Source organism: Nipponia nippon, unplaced genomic scaffold (assembly GCF_047370975.1).
Source record: "Nipponia nippon isolate SJK-2023a ecotype South Korea unplaced genomic scaffold, ASM4737097v1 scaffold_30, whole genome shotgun sequence".
Lineage (NCBI taxonomy): Eukaryota > Metazoa > Chordata > Aves > Pelecaniformes > Threskiornithidae > Nipponia > Nipponia nippon.
Window position 1 is genome coordinate 4,379,891 of NW_028262348.1, and position 23,509 is coordinate 4,403,399.

At 54.3% G+C, this 23,509-nt stretch overlaps 1 protein-coding gene across 1 annotated transcript in view; it reads right to left on the bottom strand.

Annotated features, from left to right (window-relative positions):
- KSR2 (kinase suppressor of ras 2) overlaps positions 1–23,509 on the bottom strand; it is an 81,200-nt gene that overhangs the window by 27,583 nt on the left and 30,108 nt on the right. Inside the window, exons 5-14 of the mRNA XM_087768762.1 lie at positions 22,227–22,408; positions 12,838–12,907; positions 11,987–12,070; positions 9,518–9,585; positions 9,245–9,343; positions 7,826–7,944; positions 5,739–5,907; positions 2,681–2,722; positions 2,278–2,344; positions 86–134 (exon numbers count right to left, since the gene is read on the bottom strand). Of these exons, the coding sequence (XP_087624888.1) occupies positions 86–134; positions 2,278–2,344; positions 2,681–2,722; positions 5,739–5,907; positions 7,826–7,944; positions 9,245–9,343; positions 9,518–9,585; positions 11,987–12,070; positions 12,838–12,907; positions 22,227–22,408 (949 nt within the window). The remainder of the gene's footprint in view (positions 1–85; positions 135–2,277; positions 2,345–2,680; positions 2,723–5,738; positions 5,908–7,825; positions 7,945–9,244; positions 9,344–9,517; positions 9,586–11,986; positions 12,071–12,837; positions 12,908–22,226; positions 22,409–23,509) is intronic.

Sequence of the window (23,509 nt, forward strand, 5' to 3'; positions counted from 1 at the left end):
ACCTATCTGGTTCCTGTGAAACGTGCCCCAAGATGTATATAAAATAAAGGCCCATTAAGCAGAGGCGCGAGCCCAGCCATCTCACCTCTGAGGTGGGCTCCACTTCAATTTGAAGCAATGGGTTTCCTTCCAGGCTGTTAAAAGAATTACTGAGTTACTGCCAGGTAAAATCACAGTTAGGTGGGGAGCACGCGTGGGCGTCGAGTCCTGCTTCCCGCAGCATCGCTCTGCACCAGGACGAAAGGGATCAGGGAGGAGAAGTACCAGGCTCGCTGCTAATTTGGGACAGCAGCCCCTTCCCACCCACGCCCTGGCTGCCTCCATCCCTGAGGACGTCCCTGGGTGCTCACACGGGAGGGGTGAGGACAGCAGGGATGAGCAATATTAATTATTGCATTAATTAATATTGGATGCGTGAAGTTCCAGGATGGATTTGGTGATGTGCAGAGGATGCACCATTGCCGTGCACCCCAGGAGACGTCACCCCTGTTAATCCAGGGTAAGGGACAGATTTACACCCTCGCAGCTTTTGAGTGTATCGAGGCAGTTTTGGGGCATTTCATGGCATTCTTAGGTGGTTTCTAAGATCAGAGTTACCTTCCCAACGAACACCAGCCAAAGCAACAAGCGTGGCTGATTAGCAGCCAGAAGAGAAGAAAATGGGATTTTTCAATTATTTTTGAGAAGTGGAGGTTTCAAAGACCCTCCCTGCAGTAAGAGCACCCAAATTTGTCGTGTTTTCCAGCTCCCCGGGCCAGGAGATCCTCTTTTTCTTCTCCGCTTACACAGCACCTCCCACCACCAGGTCCACAACCAGGATCTCACTGTACCCTACAGCTAACAGGGAATTAGGGAAATTCCATGGGGAAGATCAGCTAGAGCAGCTCAGGTGGTTTCGAGCATAATAAAAATGTATTATCAATTATTATTATCAATAACATAAATAACAGCATCCTCTCCCAGAGACAAGATCACAGGAGAGGCATAACACTCCCCAAGCCACTCAGACGCGGTGGTCCTGTGCTTCCTATCCCATTCAATTGCCCCTAAAGAGCTATAAATCCCAGGGGAGACACAGGTGCATATATAAAAGGAGCTGACCCTGATACTTTAAGCAGTATGGAAAACCCAGGTGGATGCAGATGGCTTCTGCTGCCCATCACGATGCACGGGTGGTTTGCAGGAGCAGCAGTCTCCTCCTGCCTGATCTTTAACCCAGGCACGAATACCTGTCTCCCGAGTATCCGAAGCAGAGTCTGCTGTTTAACCCAGCCAAGCCTGGGGTAACCTCAGCGGCTCTCACGGGTGATTTTCCGTGGGGCGAGCAAGAGGAGAATCACAGATTTTGCATACTGAAAGCTATTTTCCCACAAAAGCCTGCCAGCCCTACGCCTGATACCTTGCTTTAGGCAGGGAAGGGAAAAAAAAATAAAAAACTTTGACTTCACCACTTTGCCATTGATTTCCCAGCCACCAGCAGGGACAGTGGCTCTGTCCCTGTCCCTCCCATGGCCTCCCCCAGAGGCGAGATCCGCCGGACCCCCTGGCAGTTGCCAATGCAGTTTAGAGAGCGTGGGCGAGCCAGACAGAAACCACATCACAGCCTAGAGCGAAACCCTATCTGTTAAACTCCTGGCTTATAAAATCCTTCAAAAATGGCATTTATAAAAAGGACCAGCAAGGAACCCTGAACTGTAACGTGGCTGTGGGATACTGCCGCGGCAGCACAGGCACGGGGACCTCGGTGAACGCCGGATTCGGCAGAGCAGCTCGGACCCAACCTGCCGGAGAGAGCTAGTCCTAATGCCAATTAGCGCATTTCAAAACTCATTTCAGTGCAAAGTTTATTAGACTTTAAAATATTACAGGTGGGGCTGCAAGAACCACCTTTATTAAAACTGTCTCAAAGACCCTGGTTTTCTGCTTACAATTTAGTAAAAGATTAATCGTTTGGGCTTTGGCATCTTGTGGGTTTTGCCTCAGACTGAAAGCAATTTTTTTTCCTGAGGGTTATAAATCAATCCCCTGCCCTCTCCTTTCAACCCTTCTCTTCCCCACGACACAAGCCAGAGCTGTGAGCTGGGTTAGGGCAGCAGGAGCACTGGGGGCTCACCACGACCATCCACCCCAACCTGTCTAAAAGGCACCCCTAAGCTCCAAACCGGTCCTGCAAAGCCAGGAGAGCACCCATGGGTGCCTGGAGCAGGCGGGGTGCGGAGGATGCGCTGCTTGGAGAGGGGAAGGTGAAGGCAGATGGGAGGAGGAGGAGGCACTCACATGGGGTTGGAGTTGACGGGGTGCAGGACCACCTGCGGGGCTCGGGTCGGCGTCTCGGGGACCACATCTGGGAAGAAGAGAACGGAGTGAGAGCAGGCTGGGAGGCACCAGGAGCCCCTTCCAGTGCCAGGGGCACCCAGGGGAACTAAATCCCACTGAAAACCTCCCTTTGTCCCCAGGTGCAATTTAGTTACACCCTTAGCTATAGCTGGGTATAACTTAGGGCCACCCAGCCTTGCAGCATCTTAGTAATGCACAGTCCTGCAACAATATACTGGTTGGGGGGAGAAATCCCACCCCAGCACAACCCCCCTGCACAAATCCAGGGAGCCGGCCGTGCACCCACCCCCTAAGGGATATCTCGGCACCCGGCATTACAGGAGAGACTTTCGAAGAGACTTACCTGGGAAAATGAACTGCTGCTTGTACTTGTAGTAATGGGAGGCTGGAAAAGAGAAAACGGGGGTTAAACACCAAACTGCAGAGCCAGACGCTGGAGAGACTCCAGCCTGCGCCTAGTCCTGCACCATGAAACTCCAGCCCCAGCTCCATGTCCCCCTCTGCATGACCCAACCTCTCCCACCACTACCTCTCCAGACAATGCCATCCACCATGGCACGTAAGGTGCCCAGGCCAAAAAAAATTAAGACCTTAGCCCTCTAACGATCTGGTTGGATTATAACATAATTTTCGCCACCATCAGCTACTGCTCTATACCAGTAATTAACATTTGGAGAGTGCTGATGTCATTTGCAAAGTCAGAGGTGGGATTTGGACGCCCAGTTGCCAGCAAAAGCCCGCAGGGTTTGAGTGCTCAGCTCCCAACTGGCCTTCAGTAACTGCTCGGCATCACAGAGACATCGAGTGATGGATTTGCTGCTGCTGCCCCTTTTTGCCCAATCCAGCCCATCTAACGGTGTATTTTTGCCATGCTTCGGAGACGTGTCCTTCCTTGGCTGGCTGTCTCCCTCCTGGCGCACCGAAAGGAGCTGGTGGCTGGCGGCAGCTGCAGAAGGGCTCTGGGGGGTGGTACCCTCCATCAGCTCCCCGTCGCCAGCGGGCAAAACCCAAGGGCTGATTTGACTCATGCAGGCAGGCAGGATATGGGTATGAAGAAAGACAGGGCTGCTGAGGCCATCAGAAGTTGGCACCAGCTCAGAAGGCACCTTCTCCTTAAGCTTCAAGACCCCAAAGACCATCCCTCAGCTTCTTCTCTCCAGCTTCGAGACCCCAAAGACCAACCTCAGCTCTGCAGCAGGACCTGAGCACCCCTGAGCTGAGATCAAAGGAGAATCAAAGGTAATTCTGGCAGAAAAAGGTCACTGTGTTGCAATTTCTCAAGTTCAAATCCTAATCCCCAAGATGACCATCTTGATGAGATGAACCATGGAGAACTTCCCGTGCAGGAAGATGAAAGCACAGTAAGTCCTGCTTTGTGTCAGACCGGCTCCTGTTTGCCACAGGGCTCTGCTCGTCACGGGCATGAAAGCAGGGAGCAACCACTGCCCCGAGCTGCTGGGGTCTGATCCTGCCCGGCTCCATCCCTGCTGGCCGGGCAAGCGTGCCAGGGGCTCCCTGCGCTGGCTCAGGTGCGCCAGCAGTGACAGCACATCCAGGTCTCCATAAGGAGATGCTGCTGACCACTATGGGGATTACTTCTGTGGTTTCTGCTTTAAACAACATGAAATAAGGTCTCAAAAGACCTGCAGGGAGGTCTCTGCTCCAGAAGCGATGCATGATGGGGTCAACAAACGCTGGACACTCTGTCGCTTCCCCTCAAACACAAGCAGGGTCCAGGGTTTGCCCAGCAAGTGATCTGGGAACATTAATCGCTGCGAGCCTGGCTGTCACACTGCCAAGACATCAGGATGCTTTGGCTCTGGCTGGACCACCACAAACTCGGTTATACCGGCACAGAAACCCATGCCGTGCTCTCAGGTTTGCAGCCATGCTGTGGACTATCCTCCCAGCACTTGGAGGCTCAAGCGCTGTGGCTGGCAAAATTGTGATCTGGGGAGCGGGAGAGGGAGCCGAGCCCCTCTTTGACGGATGGGTCACGCCACTCCTTGGGGTGCTCAGTGCTTCCTCACAGCTCCTCCGCTGTCTTCCTCATGCCCATCCAGCATCCCTGGGCACTCCAGCAAGTGAGACTTGTGCATGGCTGCAGCCTCTCCAGGCACGCGAGGACCTGTGTTGGTTTGTTTTTTTTTTTTCCAGCTTTTGGAAATGTTTGTTATCGTGGCGATGGATCCTGCCAGTCAAATCCCCTGTTGCCTCCCTCCTCCTCCTCCTCTCTAGCTGAAGGCTTGTCAAGATGGAAGGGAGGAAACACCACAGTGCAGCAGGATCAGCAGAGCACGAAGGTGCTACCTGGTTCGTCTGGAAAAGCAGTCCCAAACCTCCTTCCTACCTGGACCATTTCATTAACCCTGGGGGTTTTGGGATGCAGGAGAGACCCCAACCTCCTGGCTTTTGCCCCATCAAAGAGGCTCGAGGCCATGAACCAAACAGGGGTCACCACCCCTGGGCCAGCTAGGAGTGTTTCAGGATCTCAGAGATGGGTCAGGGCCATGACTCCCCCTCCTCTCCCTTCACCAGGTCTTTTTTGGGAGCAACTGGAGAGGCAGGTGGGTGGCTGAGGACTGTTGAGCTCTTCCACACTGCCAGGAGTGATGCTGAGCAGCCATACCCCTCCAGGAAAGGACCTTCCCTGGAGCAGCAGCACTGCCCCAAGGACATCCCGAAGGCAGCCGTGCTGGGGCAGGCATTGGTATGTCCTCAGGCCAGGAGGGGCTTTTTTGGCCATTTAATGTAAATCCCGTGTCCTGCAGCCACCATGACCAATTACTTCTTCCACCCTCCCTGAAGAGACTGAGCTCCAGGAGCAGATGGGTCCCAGGTACCCAGACAAGACTCGGTAGGACGAGCTACCTCAGACACCCCCAGCATCAGCTACTCCCCTCTATCACCCCACACACGCTGCCAACAAGTATGTTGGAGGTCCATCACCCCAAAGACACAGTGAAGTCAACCCAAGTTACCCTTGTAGAGGGGTAAGACCTTGTTTCCCGTTTGCTGTTGAGGCAATGCAGCGGGCCCACGCCGCGGAGAAGTCATGCCTGGAAACGTTTTTGTAGCCTCAAGTGCAGCAGGTTGCCCGCAGAGGTTGTGCTGGCTCCACCCTTGGAGGTTTTTCAAAACCAAACTGGATCAAGCCTTGAGCTCTGACCCTGCTTTGAGCTGGAGGTTGGACTAGAGACTCCCAAGTGCCCTCCCAACCTTAATTATCCTAAACCCATCTTTGCTGCTCATTTCTGCTTCCAACTTTTCCCCATCTCAGTGTAAGTCCAGGCAGGCAAGCAGATGGAGCAGGTCCTTACCCTGAGGACACCCCGGGGCACGAGCCCCTCTCATCGGGTAGATGTGGAGGTAGGCAGCCCATGGGGAACCCAGGATGGTACCTGGCAAGTTGAACTGCTTCTGCTGGCGCGGGCACTGTGGAGAGGGGTGCAGGGGGGACGGGGGCGTCGCGCTAGGTGGCAGCGGCGGGGCCGGCGAGGAGGGTGTGGAGGAGGTGGTGGAGGAGGGGTTGCTGCTGGAGTCTGGCTGGTAGGGCACCGGGATGTGGTCCTATGGAACACAGGGAAGGAGAGAAGAAGAGAGCAGCTGGTGAGAGCAGTGCCGGCCGGTGCCACCCAAAGGTGCTCCGGTGCAGAGGAACCTGGGTGACAAGCGAGAGCTACACAGGTCATCCCAGTCCCCCGTTTCCAGAAGCACCAGAAAACAACCAGAGCCCCAGCTTCACCTTTTTCAAAGCCATTTGTATTCACAGTTTGCACCAAGGCCATTTCACACCAGAAATGGGGCTCCTCTCCCATCCCCTCCATACTATGCACCCACAGCTGAGGGGTCCCCAAATCCTGCTGGCTCTGCAGAGCCACAGCCACCAAGACCAGAGTTGGGGGCCATATCCCTGGAGCTCAGTCCTTAAAGACATCGAGGACCTGGCAGCTTCTGCTGACCTCCTTCAGGCCAAAAACCCAGTGCCTCGCTCGGACCAGGGGGCTGAGTTGAGGTAGGTTTGAAAGGATCAGCCAAAGCAGCCCAAGAACATCCCTTGCCCTTCGTTGACCCTTCCTAATCAAGGCAAGGGCAACAGCTTCGGGTGCAATGGCGATGACACTGTGATGGGTGAGAGAAGATGGATGAGGAGAACCTGCCTGGATAAGGAAAATTGAGGCCAGAATTTCCCACCTTGCTCGTGACCTTGCTGCCAAACTTGGGGACACTTAACAGGGTCTGACCGTCAGCACTGAGCACTCCCATCTCCAGACAGGCGCACCCATGGCAGGATCCCTCCAAGGTTAGAAAATCTGCACAAGCCTCCCCCAGCGGGTAATTTTGTCCAAATTGATTAATTTTTAAATGAGCTGGGCTTTGATGCAACAAATCACTGGAAGGATGGGCACTAAAAAGAAAAAAGCATCTCTATTTCTTTTGAATACCTGCACTAGTTCTCCAGCCTCAAAAAGCCGTTTGCACCATCCCATAACAACAACAGCGCAGATCGTTTCACTAAGGATCTCCTAAGAGATTTAGGTTTAAAAACTGCATCCAAGAGAGCATCATCCAGTACCCAGCCTTTGCTGAGAGCCAGAAGATGCTGAGGTCCATGAGGAGCTGGGGAGCCCTGCCAGGCTTTGGGAAGCCAGGGTTTTGACAGCCTCTTCTCCATCACACCGAGGATTTCTGTCACTTTGAGCACTTCCAGCCTGCAAACACCTCACCCTGCACTACCTCTGGCCGACCGTGAGAAATTTTCCACTGAAGGCAGCTGGGTCTAAATTTCCATCAAAAATAACCCCACGCTGGTTTTATTGCTATTAATGCAGGGCAGAAGCAAGCAAGCCAGGTGCACTATCAGGTCTGGCTTGACCAGCTTTGCCAGGGACACAATCAAATTCTGGGCTTGTTTTATTTGTAACAATAAATTTGTTATTTACGGAAGTCTCGGGGGTAGCAGAGACCTCAAACCACCCCAAATTCAGCTTAGATCTGGAGACTGAGAGGCCACAACAGAGCAGGACCAGTGGGACACAGGCTATTTTGAAAGTGCTGATCCCATTTTATTTTTAAAAGAAATAACGTTGGTGGATGCAACCCACAGCAGGAAACCCAAGGGGCAAGGGGTTTGAGGGCACAGCTCCTTTTACTCTGAAATTCCTTCTTCTAGAAATTACTTTCCAAGCTCTGCTCCCACCCAGCAAATGGGATCGATGCTCCGGGGAAGGACATGCCCTGGAAAAGCTGCTCTGCCTCATGCAAGGAGCATCCCTGCTGGGAGAGCCAAGGCAAATGGGGCGGCTCAAGCCACCCGACTCAGGTGGCATTTGAAAATGCCACCGGCTTTGGCACCCTTGTCTACAAGAAGAGCAGCCGCATGCAAAGAACCAGCAAAAGGTGCTGATATTTGGGCACCGCGGGGCTGGGTCCCCTCTGGCAAGGGGTGGGCGTGAAGGGGGTGTTCAGGGCTGAGGGAGCAGCTCACCTTGTTGAGTTTGTTGGTTTTGGGGAGCGTCTGGCTGACGTGTAGGTCCGAATACCTGGGGGGTTTCCGCAAGGGGTTATTGATATCACAGGGCACCGACTCTGTCCGGACTAACCTTGCTGGATTAAGAAGGGAGAGAGGGGAAAAGGGGATGGAGAGGAGGGGGAGAGAGATGGAGAGACATCAAAGCTTCGAAGGTGCACTTAGGGTCACCCTGCGCTTGCAAACCGCTCTTGAATCACTCTCCAAAGCAATCCCCCGTGGCACTTCCAGCCACTCGGCTCCTGCCCCGGGGACAGCAGCCAGCCTTCATGTTCCCCCCAGCACCCAGGCTACAGCCAAAACCCCCCAGGACGTGGGGGGCTTAAAGCCCCCTGCAGTGGGATGCGAACTGCACCCTTCTCCCCCCACCGAGGGGCTGCAATTTGGGGAGGCTCAACAGCCACTGCGGCCACCCCACAAGCCAGGGGGGTCAGCCAGCACTGGGAGGAGGCACCATCCTCTTCCTCACCGCACCTTTTCAGGGTGAGGGGAATGAGCTGGCTCAGAGCATCCTGCTGTTGGCGGGGAGATTTTGGGGGGGTCAAGCCAGCCTGCAGCCCGGGGGACTTGGGAACAGGCCAGCTGCAGGGCAAGGCATTTAAGAGCATTTTTGGGGGGTTATTTCACTGACACTGAGGCCGCCCCAAAGCCACACTGCTCCATGCTCCCGTGCTAAAACACGCAAGCAGGCAGCTCCGGCTCTTGCCCCATCGCAGACCGCAGCCATAAACCCCAATTTCTGCCCATCCTGGGAGCCCACCTGCCCCTGGCAGCACAGGATGCTGCTTTCCCTGCCTCTTGGTCAGGGTTTGTAGCAGCTCGGAGCATGACGGGGGCGTCTTCAGCCCCTTCCACCCAAATTCGCTGCAAGCAAGGGCATGGGGGCCGGAATGGAGGCTGCAAAATTGCCCCCCTCCGAGCCACAGCAGCCTTGCTCGCCTTACAAGGTGCCACCAGCGCAATGCATTTCCCCACAATTAAACCAATGAGCATGTTTTTAGTGGTATTTAATAGACAATAACGGCCTGAAGAGCTCAAAAATTCAAGGCAATGGTAATTGGAAGTGTTTCCCTTAGGCAGTCACAATCCTCTGGCCGTCGGGGAGCATTCGGCCAAAATCTGGAAGAAAAGAGGTGGGAAGCGACGCCCGTCGTCCTGCTGCAAAGTTCTCCCTCCTCTGCGGATTTTAGGATGGGCTCTCCCGGAGGAGAGCGGGATAAGGCAGCTCCAAAAGCACCACAAGCATCCGCAGGGGCACGGCCGCGTCCCCGTTGCGGGGACCCCCATGCACCGACAGCGCCGCGGGGAGATTTCAGGTCCCACGCGTCCGCTCTAAGCTCTCGACGGTAGCAAAAGGCTAAAACCTGTTGCACTTACCCCGTGCGGTGGGGAATCTGAAAAGAAAAGGAGGCAGGGGAAGGGTGGGTGGAAGTGGTTTGCAATGCAAATCTGCCTCGCCCCGAACGGCTCGTCTCCCTACAAGCGGAAAAAACGGTGGGTAAAATTTTCACAGAGCGCCCAAGCGGTTCGGGAGCCTCCGTCCCGCCGGCCGTCAGCGAGGGTCAGGCTCCCGAATCGCCCGGGGGGCTTCTGAAAGTTTTACCTGGTGGCAACATCCATGGAGGCAGAAGGGAGAAGAAAGGCCCTTACCTCCGCGGTGGATGATCAGCAGGTGACACGGAGGGGCCTCTTTGGTGCATTTGTTGTGGCACTTGAGCCTAGCGGGGAACAGAGAAAAAGGCGTGAGAAGTGAGGGTGAAGGGGATGCAGAGCATCACGGTACGGCCATAGGGATGTGGCACAGAGCAGGGAGCATCGCTGCAGACCGGGGATGCTTTCTCCACCCAGAAAGATGATTTGATGTAATATTTTGGTTGTGCACAGCCCCTGGGTGCTCGCTGCCTGAGCGGTCCCATGGGCAAACCCTCCCTGGATCCCTGCAGTCCTGCAGTTTGTACTCAGGAAGACCCGCGATTCCCAAGCCTGCAGGCACAAGAATGCGGGATGCACGGCGTCAGAGCATCAGGGCTGTTGGCTGGGAGGACGCAGGGGCTGCACGCCCTTGGCAAACGAGAGCCATGGTGGGTGCATCTGCCCTGATGGAGGGGTGCAGGAACCCCCAAACCAGCCCTGCCTGGGGGGGCTGCCCAGCTCCCCCCGTTCTCCGCCAGCTGCAGGGGACCAGGCACCCACCAGCCAGCTCCAGGATGCCCAAAATTGTCATTTCTGCCAGCTTCGGCTGAAATAAAAGGAGCAGAGACCCATGCTCAAGGGAAAGCCATTTCCCCCTGACCACCACCCAGCGCTAAAGCTGCGTTACACTTAATTAAATTCAGGGGCAGCAGAGGGGAAGGAACCGGCTGCCCCAGCCCCCTTTGGCTCCCGATGAATCTCTGCCATTGTGCCCTCCCTCCTGGTTTTATTACCAGGACATTTAACAAAAATAATGAGAGCATTTATGGCTACGTCGAATATTCTGCAGAGTTTTGCCTGGTTTCGCAGAGCCAGGGCAGGAGTCTATGGAGGGCTTCACCCCCGGGTCATGAATATAGGCATTAGTAGGCTCCCGCTGCCCCGAAACGTTCCCGTTAGTTCTTAATTAGGGATGGAAACGAATCCCCGGCTCACACTCTGCCGCGGCAGCCCTGGCGGAGCGGGGAGAGCCACAGGGGAAAAGGGAAAAAGGAGGAAAGGATTGAAAAAAACAAGGGTAAAGGATGAAAAAAAAGACAGCAGCTACAAGTCAATGAGCTGGGTAATGAAAATTCAGGAGCCATGCATGTTAGCTTTTATTACAAAGCCGTTCCTAGAGGGAAAGGCAGAGATTAATTTGGTATTTGAGGCCTGGGGGGCTTTGGGATCTGTTTGTTTGGTTTACCTGCTTGTTCCCCTCCTGTTTCTGGAGAAAGCAGTGCCGGGGCCAGGTGGCTACGGCAAAGCCAGCGAACCTAAATACTTTGCGTTCACCCTAACTTTTTACAACTGCCGAATGTATTTGCTCTTTTCCAAGCAACTACAGGCAGCAGGACCGACACAGAGTCGGAGCCACAGCATCGCAGGGGCAGGTCCCGGCATCCCTCCTCCCACGCGGGGACCAGCCCCGGGCAGGCAGAGCAGGCAGGGCTTGCAGGCAGCAAAGCCTCCAGTTGCTTGAGCATTGAATGCAATAGGAATCACCACTTTAAAATATATATATTTGATAACATCACTTCCAGAAAACCACCACCAGCTGCAGAGTAACCAGGCATTTCTTGTCCGGGTTTAAATCCCAATTTGCTAGCTCATCAGCATTTAATCAACGGCAAGAGCGATCGTTATCACTTCATAGCTCTGGCTAACTCAGTTACCCACAGACGATCGGCATATTCCCAGCACCCATCCCTAGAAAAGGCAATCGTGTCTCCAGAAGCAGCTTTACTAAGTGCTGATGGCTGCACGATACTGTGTAAGAGATGGGCTACGCCGGATTTAAAGCGGCGTAAGTGGCCCCAGCCTCTGCCTTGCTATCTTTTTCCAGTCCTGCCCCATTTTACATCCAGCACGGCCCCTCTCCTTTGCATCACAATGTAATTGCGGTTTGGGGTGGGTTGGCTCCTCAATGCCACAGTATTGCCAGGAAACAGAGGGCCACAAGACTTTTTCTGATGCAAAAACCAGAGGATATAGCCCAAGGCCATGGGCAAAACCCATCTGACACCCGGAGCTACCCCACAGACAGGCAATGCTCTCGTCTGAGCCGTGCTCAGCCCCTGGTGTGGCATATCCATTCCCCCCATCTCCTACAGATAATTCCACATATAACCCTGTAACATGGGCACCTAAAGCCAGGCCAAGGATGGCAGCAAGCGGGGAGGCTGTCAGGATCTGACTCAGAGCTCTGGTGCCAGCTCCCCCAGGACCCCACTCCCATCTCCAGCATGCAGACCCGACCTCAGCCCCGTTTTGGGGTGTTCTTCACCCAGTTTCATGTCTCATTAAAGCTTCCTGCAAGGATGAGCTGGCAACAGGCTGGTTGGTCTCCCCGTGCCTGAGCCTCTGCTCGGCTCCAGCAGCGAAACCCTAATTATCCCCCTCGCAACACTAAGGAGTGACACAAACAGCTCCGGCACCGCGACGTACTTGCAGTTTTTGCATTTTAAGCCAAACAACATTCCTTTCCCGCAGACGGTGCAGGTCTGAGACATCCAGTACTTGGTGGAAAACCTGCGGAGAGAAACATGGAGAGTGGCCAGGAGGAGATGAGGCTCTGCTGCCCCATCCGTGCTGTGGCAGAAACATCTCCCAAGCCGTGCTTATCTACCGAGCCTCAACTTATCCTTTCAATATACTCAAATACTGCTGCAAGTGTCAAGGCATCTTTCTAGGGATGCCAAAACACAAGTCTGAGCCCCTCTTTGGTTATGCGGAAGGGCACAGCCTGCTCCAAAGGGGTCCAAGGCAGCCAGGATGGGCATTAGCCACCGGCTTGCTGCAGCTCCCCGGCTTTGCCCACCTCAGGCTGCAGCCAAAGCCCCCAAAACACCCCTCTGCCCTGGGGACCCAAGTTTCCAGCCCAAAAAAGAAGTGGCTGCCCCATCGAATAGCAGCACCGAGGCTATTTCTAGTACTTCTCCTTCTTGTGGTAGATACGGAAGGGCAATAATCCGGAGATGGGCAATTTGCTGAAGGTTGGCAGGGTCACGGATTATACACGGCTTTTATTGATAGTAGCTCAAAACTTATCTAAACCAAATCTGATCTGAAATGGAATTTAAATGGGCTTCTAGGACAGCACAGCCCAGCATGGGAAACAGGGCGAACGGCCCCGAGCCCCCCATCCCAGACCAGAGATGGAAAGGCAGATGCTGGCTGTTCCCCACGGCGGTGCGGTGCCTTCCCCTGCCCTCCTGACACCCTCCCCGCTAATTAACTTCAAAGCCCCCCAAACCCTTGGAGGGAATTCACCCGGCGCTGCGGCAGGCTTGGCATACCTGTGTTTTATCGAGTTTCCTAGATCTCGACGGGGGATCTGCGGGGACCAGCGAGGCACTGACAGCGTATCTGCGGGGAGAGGAGAGACAGGGAAAACCATCAGGCGATAATAAAGGCGACAGCAAGTTTTTGGGGAGGGGAGGAAAGGATGCACACAAAAAATAGGGTTTGCCTGATATTTCCCCTTAGAGATGTCCCACTGGGCTTCCTTTCTGAAAAGCAAGAGGCCTCTGGTTTTGTGCTTGGGTCTGCAGGGAACCAGGGTCTCCTGTCCCCCCATAACAGCCCCCAGCATCCAGTTTGGGCCATGGAGAGAGGTGGGAGGTGATGCACCCACCTCATGGGTGCTGCACCCATCTGCACACAGAGCAGGATTGCAAAGCTATCGGACCCACATCATGATGTCCAAACACGAAAGGGAAAACGAAGCTGAAACAGCAACTGCATCATTTATTAATAAGACATCACGTCTTGCGGTTGCGGCTGAACAAAAAGCCAAGTGTCAGCCACTTGGAAGGCAATTTAACTCATATTCAAATAGAAGAGCAAAGTAAAAAGCAGCCTCGGCACTCTCCTTTGAAGGGAAAAGGAGGGAGAAAGGGTAACAGGACCTTGGCTGGGTAAGGAAAAAGAGATAAGTTCATTAACACCGGCTGGAGCAGGCAGGTAATTAGCAGCATGGCTGTGCTGGTGCCGTGCTTGGACTCCACATCGTCCCCCTTCATCCTCAGCAAGGGCAAAGACCCTCCTCCTCCTCCTGCCGACTGCCCCCACCATGCCAGAGGTCCTTCACTGCAGGATGCTCAGCCCCAGGGAGGGGATATGTGCCAGGGATTCAAAGGCTGGATTTTCAATAATAGATTCAAGAGGTTTCCCAGGCACGAGCAACCAGCCCCGGCACAACGCAAGCCGAGCCACGGCACAGAGCCGAGCAGCAGACCCCAGCTGCGAGTCCGGCCGTTTGCTCAGTATGCCAGCAAATCCCTCACTAAATACGCTTTCAATATCATCCCTCCGAGTGGGGAGAGCCACTGTTTGCTTTAATATGCCATTTTAATATAGCGGGCGGCAGGGTGTTTTAATTGCGCTCTCTTTCTGAAGGTTACATTTACATGCCGCTTCCCATGCAAGGCGCTGTTAAAAGTCTTGGGAGCATCCTAAAAAGCATCCATCTCCCGCACCTCCTGCCAGCAGCTGCTTCGGCTCCTTTTACTCCGCTGCCTCGGTCCCGATCACCCCTCAGGCACAGCCGGCAATTAAGATGTTGGAGGACTACAAAGTCAATTAAGGTTATTGCTGCCCCCAGCCCTGGGTTGGCTGTTTTATACCAGCAGCATGCCAATATTTTTGACCTGTGCTTCTCACCAGCCCTTGAGACAACCCACCCCGGGCTCCTGGACCAGCGTCCCTCCTGCTGCCCCGATATCTGCATCCCAGGGATGCCCACAAGCCCCTGAGATGATGCTCTGAAGAGTAGGACCACTCCACACACAAGCACTATTCCTCCCTAAACATGATTTAATGATGAGAAAACGATATTAGACAAATAAGTTCCCCCCCGCCTCAACGCCAGTCCTTGATGAACTAAACACACAGGCAAGAACAGCTCCTCTCCCAGAATTAAATTACAACCTCCGCTTTATCAGCCACAATTTATTTCCACTAACTTTCAGCTGGCCTCAATTAAATCCTGCCAGCCCAGGGAGGGGGAGAGGGGACGTAGGCAAAGACAGCTGAGACTTTTAATTACTTTCTAAATGTGCTCACTGCAAAAATGTATTAAAGTGTATCGGGGTTTTTAACCTCCTAACAAAAATGAGACCTACGTGATTCACAGCTAATTATGTTCATTAGAGGGAGCGATACATGAAGGATCGCGGCATTTAACAATAGACCTGCTGTTTGCAGGAGGGAAAACAAGCAAAGCGGGGCAGGAGGGCAGGGGAAGGCACCGCACCGCCACGGGGAACAGCCCCAAGGGTTTGGGGGGCTTTGAAGTTAATTAGCGATTCTCCCCTTTCACCTGCACGTATGAGCTGCTCGCCCGGAGAAAAAGCTGTTTCTCCCCATGCGACATTAAATCAGCCTGATGCCCAAAGGGAAGGTGGAGATACAGGAGCCTCCCCCCAGCACAGGGTGAATATTCTGATCAAAACCCCAAAATTGCCACAATTAGAGGCAATTGCAAGAAAAATAAAACCCTTGTGGCCACGGGAGCGTGTCTTGCCGCTGGGGGGGGGGACAGGCTTTGTTGTAGGGACCCCATGATGGAGAAGTGCCAGACCCAAGGTGCCACGGCTGCCCCGACGGCACCGGGATGAGTTGACCCTCGCGAGCTTTGAAGCGTGACAGCCGGCTGCCCGCCTCCATCCATCCTTCTGCTGCTGGCAGCTCACCGCCCTGCGCTAACGACCCCGAGCTGCCCTGCAACGATTGATGTCTCCTGACCTCGTGTCAGTCATTACTTATACGTTTATCAGCGGCAACCTCATCTATGGTTTGAAAATCAGAGCTCTTTTAGCCATAAATCCCCTCGCACAAGTGTGTGAGGGCAGCTTTTAGGATTTTTTCTTTTTCCCCTCTCTCCTCCTCTGAGACAGTATTTAATGGTGTAATTTCCCAGGGAAGGATGCAGCTGGTACCCACCGAGCAGCCCATCGGGGACCCCCCAGCTGAGCATCCACCCTGTTCCTGCCTCCCCCATCACCTGGCTCCCCAGTGCCATGCCACTGCCCGATGCCACCCAGCACATCGATCCTCACAGAGTGGCACGGACCTCACAGCCGGGCACCCGATGCTGGGGAAGGCCACCCTCCACCCGAACACCCCAAAACCTCTGTGCTTTCCTTCGCCGCAGCATCACGCCAGCAAAGGTCAGGGCTCCTGCTCCACGCAGCACAGCTTATCCTTGAGTCAACAGCCCGCGCTTGACGGGGATCAGATGTGCCGGGAGGAGAGCAGGGAAGGGGGGAAACTGCCCAGGCAGAGGGTGACAGCTGCCTCCGGCACGTCCCTGACAGCCAACACGGGAGAAGAGCCCTGCCACCCGGCTCCCCAGCGGTGACAGGCAGCTGTGACAGCCACTGCGCTGGTCCCTGAGTGGCACCCGCACACCTCGGAGGTGACAGGGACCGGGATGCTGCCTCGGCCGTGACGCCCTCCTTGCCCCTGCTGCCATCCCGACAGCTCCCTGGCGCCTTTCGGCTGCCAGTGCGGATGTTTTCTCCTTGCTCCCTGGCCGGGAGGCGGGATGCCTGGGCATCTCCTGCATGGAGGATACCAGCCAGAGCTCTCCTATTTAGTTTATTTTGGGTTTCCGCCCTCCCCGGGGGTAGATCAGGAGGGCAGTGATGCCCTCAGCAAGCCCCAACACCCTCACCAAATACACCAGGAGCATCACCTGGGGCTGGCAGCCATGCTGAACCACACCGATGAGGACTGTGTTTTGGCACAATATCCCTCTTATTCATCTCCTGGCACCTTTCTGGATGCCCAGGGAATTGGTGTGAATGTGTTATCCATCACGGCGACAGCCCGATAAACAAACCCTCCTCCTCCTACTACAACAAACAGCACCGGGTGATGTTCGCATTATGAATGGGATGGATAAAATCGATGGAAGTGAACTTGGAAAGCATCCCGGGATGAATCACCACAAAGCCGAGGAAAGGCCAGAAGACTTTGCAGTTGTTTGCAGACATCCTACAGACGCGCACCTACCCCGGGCAGCCAACGCTCCCAGCGCCAGCCCCGGGGTGGTTGAGTCCCCTCGGGAGATTATGGGGAGACACCAGGGTGCAGCCTGCTCCCAGAACAGTTCAACAACCACCTGGAAGACAGCAACGACAGGTCCAGCGTCAGGCGTACCTCTACCATCCCACCATATCATGATGGTGATGGGGGATACTGGCAGAGGTTACTGCCAGCATGGTCCCAGCTGAGGAGCCAAGCACACCGGCAGGCTGCTCCACAGCAAAGGGTGCACCTGAGGGTGCAAAGTCCCTCCACGAGACACCTCCGTCCTTGCTCTGGCTGGTTTTAGGGCCAAAATAGGATGGGAGAGGTCCCCGAATACCTCAGCTGTAGCAGCAAAGGAGCTGCAGCAATGCTCAGAGCAGCAGCACCAGCAGCTTTACCCCTGCGATATAAAATCCGTGCAGGATTCAAGCTAAAAAGGGGATCAGCCTGCCCCCTCTGTTAGTGGACACAGCAAATATTCTGCAATCGCAGCCAGGCCCAAACCCAGCAATGTCGCTGCTGCGGGTGGAAGGATGATCCAATCCAGCAGGTCGAAAAGAAACCTCAGTCCTTGCTGAGGGGATCATCCAAAGCAGCTGAACAAGGCAGAGCTATTCTCATAGCGTCTCTCTAGTAAGAAAACAGAGTCACTTTATAATCCCAGCAGTTCCTCTTTGCAGCGTGACAATCCTATTTATACAGCCGAAATGTCATGTTCAGTTGCTTCGCTGGCTTAAATACTCACATTGTGATTTTTTTCCCCCCAATTCGCAGCCTTGCAGGGTCAATTAGGCTTACCCAGACAAAGCTGCATTCTTCAGCTCCGCACGGCGCTGCCGGGGTAGGGAACCCTCCGTTGCCATGCTGCCGGCTGGAGCGGCCTGATGGCGAGGCAGCCAGCTGTGGCCAGATGTGGGCTGCAGGGATCTCCCAGCCAAGCTCCCAACACCATTGTGGAGTGCTCGTACCGTGGCTTGTACTGGCAGCAGGGCAGGTTCAGGGAGGAGAAAACCACTGATGGTCACAAAGAGATGATGTCCCACTTGGGAAGTCCCCTGCTGAAGGTGGTGTGGGCTGGGAGAGCGTTTAAGAGAAGTCTCTTCGCTACGAAACCACTCCCAGCATTGGGGATAGGATGCCTGCAGAGAAGGGCCGCGGACTGAATGGCACTAGCTGCACACGCACGTGCCCCATGGCACCCTCAACACCGGCATCATGCCCTCGGGTCCTGCCAGCAGAAAGGCTGGATTTTAGGGATCCTGGATTCCCAGTGCAGGGCTTGATCTACTGGACATTATCTTGAATCTCTCTCTGCCAGCTATACCTACCCAAGGCCAGCCCTTCTGAGGGCTCTTTCGCAGATGCTGAGGGGCTGAGGAAGCACAAGGAGCTCTGGTGGCGTCTCAGCTCTGGTGGCATCTCAGCACTTGCCGCTTGCTTGGCCATCACTGCCTGACCACCCAAGCTCCCCGTAGGCACAGCCAGGCTGCTTACCAGAGCAGAAAGTCAGTGCCATAAACTGCAAAGTCCTTGGTCACAAGGCCAAAAGGCAGAGGCAGGACTGGGATCCAGGAGAAGTGACCCACCAGGGACACGGCCAGAGCAGCACCAAAAGCAACTGTGGATGCAACAGAGCTGACGTACAGGACTGGGCTGATGTACCCAGCTAGGAGTCGAGGAGAGGGGAGGTGGGCATCACTGGAGGTCGCATTAAAACAGCCATGATCAGCTCTCCAGGAACAAGACAGAGGTTTTGAGGGGTCTGCTCACCACTCCACATACCAGGGGATGCTCCATGGCTCTTGTCTTACTCCCAGGCCACAGAAAGAGCCCCTCCGCTGCATGCTGCAGGAAGGTGTTCAGCAATGTCCCTGCATGAAGAGGCCTCACACACAGCTTCAGTTTGTGGGCCACTGGGGACAGATGATGGGTTTTTCTCTCCTGGTACACACAAGGTCTTGGGTTGGGTTGTGTTGGCTGCTCCTTTCCTTCTGCAGCATTGGACACCAGCTGGAGGAAGGGCAGCAGCGAGGACATTCCCTGCACAGCCACGTGCCCGGGTGCTCATTTTTCTGTCCTAGCACAGCAAAGTCATATGCAGCCCTTTCTGTTTTTCCTTCCACCCCCTTTTGTTTTAAATAGTCCAGAATGGAAATAACGTCGTTGGCCCATCCTGGAGGCCATTGAGCAGGTGACCTCACCTGGATGCACACGGTGACGGTGCTTCGTCTGGCCTTGCAGCAGGGAGAGGACAGGCAGAGGGCACAGCCCAGAAGCAATGCCAGCTGCCTCCAGGACACCCAGATAACAGCCACGTAAACATGACCTACTAGACATAAGCCTTTACAATAAAAAGGAGAAGATCCAATCTGATTTCTGGGTGCTTGTAGCCAAGTCATGGGGTGTTGAGTCCTAAATCCTGTTTCAAAGTAGCAACACATTTCTGGTAGTCACAGGAGTGACCAGATACACCAAGACAGGGTCCTGGATGGAGCCAGACAAACCATCTTCTATCCCTCAGCCACAGGGCTGGGCTATTTCAGGGCCAAGCTAGAGTTCAAGGGCACCTCAAAAGTTTTTACTTCCCCCCTTCCGCTTCCCCTCCAAGGGCTGCTAAGGAAAAATTTCAATTCAAAACCAAAATTCATGGGGATCCTCGCCCTGCGTGAAGGGGACTTTGCAGCAAGAGGCTCCTTCTGCAGCTCATTGCCAGCCCTTGCATTCTCGCTCTGCGTCTGTGAAAATCTATTCCTATCAGGGTAAATCGGCTGTTAAAAATAAGAGAGAAGCATACAAAGCTGCATCCGATCAGGACCAGAGATGACACAGATGGGAGCATGCTCCTGCCACAAGCAGCAAGACATGCTGGCTGTTGAAGGGAGATCATCAAGAGACAGCCGGGGAGAGAAGGGTCTCACCAAGGGCTCGCCAGGCTCCTCTCCCACATCTCAATCCAAGAATAACAACATTTTTTTGTTTCATTGCTTAGGGAAGTAATTCCACATCAATCCAGAGCATACCAGGCACTGCTGTGCTGATCCCACAAGAGAAAAAGGGAAGAGGCATTTTCCTTTTCAAAATCTTGGGTACCCACGGTCAGAGGGATGGGATATTGTGAACTTGGCTGCCAAACGGCATCTGTGCCTCGAGATGGGAGATGGGGCAAGGTGTGACCCCCCCAAACCATGACCAGCACTTCTCATAGGACCTACAAGTCCTGGTGCTTTGGACCAGCAAGAACAGCAGCGAGATCAGAGCAGGGGACCCAAGGACATGTGAGGCACCGTGTGCCGGAGTGGAGGGAAGCCACCCAGGTCCCGTAACGGCAACACTGGGCATGGGGAAAGCTGCAGAGATATCTACTCCACCCCACAAATAAACACGCCTCTGCGCCACTTGGCATAACTCATCTCCTCCCCGCAAGGTAATGAACCCTGGCATCAAGCTTCATTAAACCCCATCTCCTCCCCACAGGGCCATGCTCGGCACCCGGCTGCCACGTGCAGGATACGGCCGCTCTTCCCACAGGGTCACAAACCAGAAAGCAAATGTGGAAGCAGACAGAAGCCCAGGATGCAGCTCAAGGACAAGGCTACTGGTACAGAAATGATGCAGAAACACAAGAGAGCTAGAAAAACTACAATCTAGTGAGATTTTTTTTGCCTTGCATCAAATTTTCCCTGCAGGTCCCCAGGAGTGAGGGTTGCTGAGTACATGGACACTGATCCTGCAAGGACCAAATGGTTTTGCTGATGCTAAAACCTGTCAACAGGGATCAACCAGCTGGTACAACCAAGTCCCTCTCTCCACGGCTCACGTCTAGCCCAGAAAACAAACATTCACAGCAACCAAGAAAGTTGGAGGGCCGAAGGAAATGAGAAGAGACACTTCTCCAGCAGCGTTAGTCACTTGATAGCCCATCACTTCTCATTGCATCACGTTCCTGCGATGCCACATTACATCAGGCTATCACACCACGGGATGTAATCCAACGCTGATGCATGAGGAAACCTAATGCAACAAGACACGGCGGGGGTTTGCTGAGAATGGGTTTTATTTCTTGGTTTCTGGTCTGCTAGTCCCCATCGTTCTGCGCTGCAAGTTGAACTCAACCGATGCCGCGGGGGAAATAGCAATGCAAAAATACCCCTCACTCAAGGCAAATCTGCTGGCTGTGCCAGCGAGAGTCAGGTAGTTGGACATCTCTAGAAACAACATTGCCTGCCCACAGAGCTCCTGCCAGGTCCCACCGTCCCCAAAGCCAAGGAAAGAGGAGAAAAAAGATGCCAGAAATGGCTCGATGATTCTTCAATGATCCCAAACAGCAGCTGATTGGCGTAAAAAAATAAATAAGGAAAGAAATCATAAGGTTTTTGCCTTGCAGAGGGCTGGGAGAGGTATGGCTGTGGGGATGCAAGCAGGGCAAAGGAGCTGCCCCATCACACCGGCACCCAGCACCTGCAAACCGGTGCTCAGGGCAGCCGGTGAAGCTGTCTTGGTGCTGCCTCCCGCACCGGTGAAAAGTACGGCAAGGAGGAAAACTTGCTGGTGCCAGGGGCCTGGATGGGCAGAGAGGGGCGTTGCCCACAAACCCCTTTGTCAGTCAAGAGCCGAGCAGTAAGAATGACTGGAAGAATGCAAAATGAGCCAGAAAGACCACATTTTGGGAAAGCAAACAGGGGAAAAGTCTGGGGAAGGGAAGATGGCAGAAAACCAGCCTGGATATGGAGTTGGAGGAAGTTTTTAGCTGAGCAACAAGAGGCAAGGGGAGCTCACCCTCCCCACGACAGCTCTTGGCATGCAAATCGCTCCCAGCAGCTGCCATGCGTTTTCTGGGAGGGTTTTGTTTCAGCTGAGAGCCACGCCTGGCTTGTAAAAGCTTCAATTCCTGCAGAATTCATTGGGGCGCCAGTCCGAGACCAGGAAATAAGGGTCAGGCTGTTCCTCCTCAGCCAGCAGCAACGCCCTGGGTGAGCTCATTGACCCAAACCCACCCATTGAGTCCCACCACCAGCATCTCCTGGAAGAGGGCAAACTGCCCCAGGCAGACCCACAGGCAGGATCGGGGCCGGCTGCTGGGATCAAGCTCCGTGGGGTTTGCACCAGACCTGTCTGCATTGGGGCCGGCTTCCCTCGAGACTCTGCATCGGCTCCAAACCCTGCAAGCAGGAGAGGTCTGAAAAGCAGCTTCCTTGCCCAAAGGTAAAACCACGGCTGGATTTACAAAGGAACCCTTGGAAAAGTTACTCTCAAGTGACAGCCAACTAGCGGCACCAACCCAGGCAGCACGGAAGGGCTCATGGCTTTTCCAAATGACGGTAGCCACCCTCCTGCACCCATGTTATCGCGATAGGGGAGCATATCTCTTTGCATAAATCAATATTCAATATGACAGTGGTTTTGTATATATACAAACATATATAATCAAGTTTCCAGGCTTATATTTGCTCAGAAGCACCCACATATCTCTAAACACTGGTGCAAGGCACCTGCACGAGGGCTGTGCTCACTACGCAACACTCAACCAATGTCCTCCAGACCATCGACACGCAGGCGGATGCCTCGCATTTCCCACAGTCACGTCCTCTGCTTGGCATCAAACACCACCCACCCCACGGAAGGGGGACCTGAGGGGACCACTTGGACTTACTTGCTGAGAAGGTGGCTTCGGTGTGGACAGGAGGGGTGGAGGGGAGGAAAGGCGGGTACCCCACGAAGAAGGAACGCAGGGAGCGCTCGGAGAGCAGCGGGGAACGCTGCGCAGGGATGTTCTCACAACTTCCCACACTGTTGTGGATCTTGAGGTTCAAGGGCTTGTTCTTCTTCTTGACTCTGGAAGGAAGAAGGAGGAGAGAAAAAGAGAGAAAAGTGAAGGGCAATAAATCGGGGGGGATTTGCTCACAGGTGGAGAGGAAGGAGCAATGCACCAAGGGACCGGTGGCACCCATAGGATGGCTGCTCACCCGGGGAGGTGCTGCACCACCCCATGAGCTTGTGTGATAATTAGACCCGTATCCCTCCAAGAACTTTCAGTCCCCCCCCATCATCAAAAAAAAGGCAATTTTCATTAAGGAACACATTGCATTCGAGAGCTCTTCTTCCTGCAAAACCTGGCTGAAGAGGGTCAGTTGGTCCAAAAGCCCCATCACCCCCAGCCTTGCTGGCTTTACTGCAACCCCGAAATCACCTACTGCCCGCCAGCCCTCTGTGGGGCTGCATCACCCCTCAGTGCTCCAGCCCAAGAGATTTCCAACACAAATCCGCCCTCATGGACCTCGCTGATGGTTAAAAGGCATGCTTGCGGTAACGTCCGAGTCCTTGAACATCTTTGCGCAAGACCCCAGGTAACTGCCTTGTCCCATTTGGGGCCAGGAGGGCTGGATGTGCTGCCGTGCCCATCACGACTCCTCTTTATACCAGCTCAGAGGTTGCCAGCATGGGGTAAGGCTTGATCTCCAAGGCAGCCATCACACAGAGCTCATCCACATCCCAAAACACTGGTCGTTACTACCAGCCCCGCTTCAAATGGGGGAAACTGAGGCACGGAGGGATTACGGAGCAGATTCACACTGCTTGCTACAGCACCTAAAGCAGACTTAGGCACTCACAGTGCTTCTAAGCTTGAGAGATGCTGCTGTCTGTGCATCATGGCAGTGCTGGTCCTGGCTCCTTCCCACTGGAAGGGAGGCACTGGCACCCAGACCACCAGCACTCAGCACCCACTCCAATTTTAATGTCATTTAATGTCACCTACATCCATTTCACAGCCCAAGCAGGGGAATTGAGTACAACTGAGGGGTGGACTGCAGCGGAGCACGTCACCCAAGGCTAACGCTGTGAGCAGCCCCAACAGAAACCTGGGGAACAGCTCACCGAGGCACAGGACTGTGGTGCTGACAACCCTAAGCACTGGGAAAGGTTCATCAAAAACAA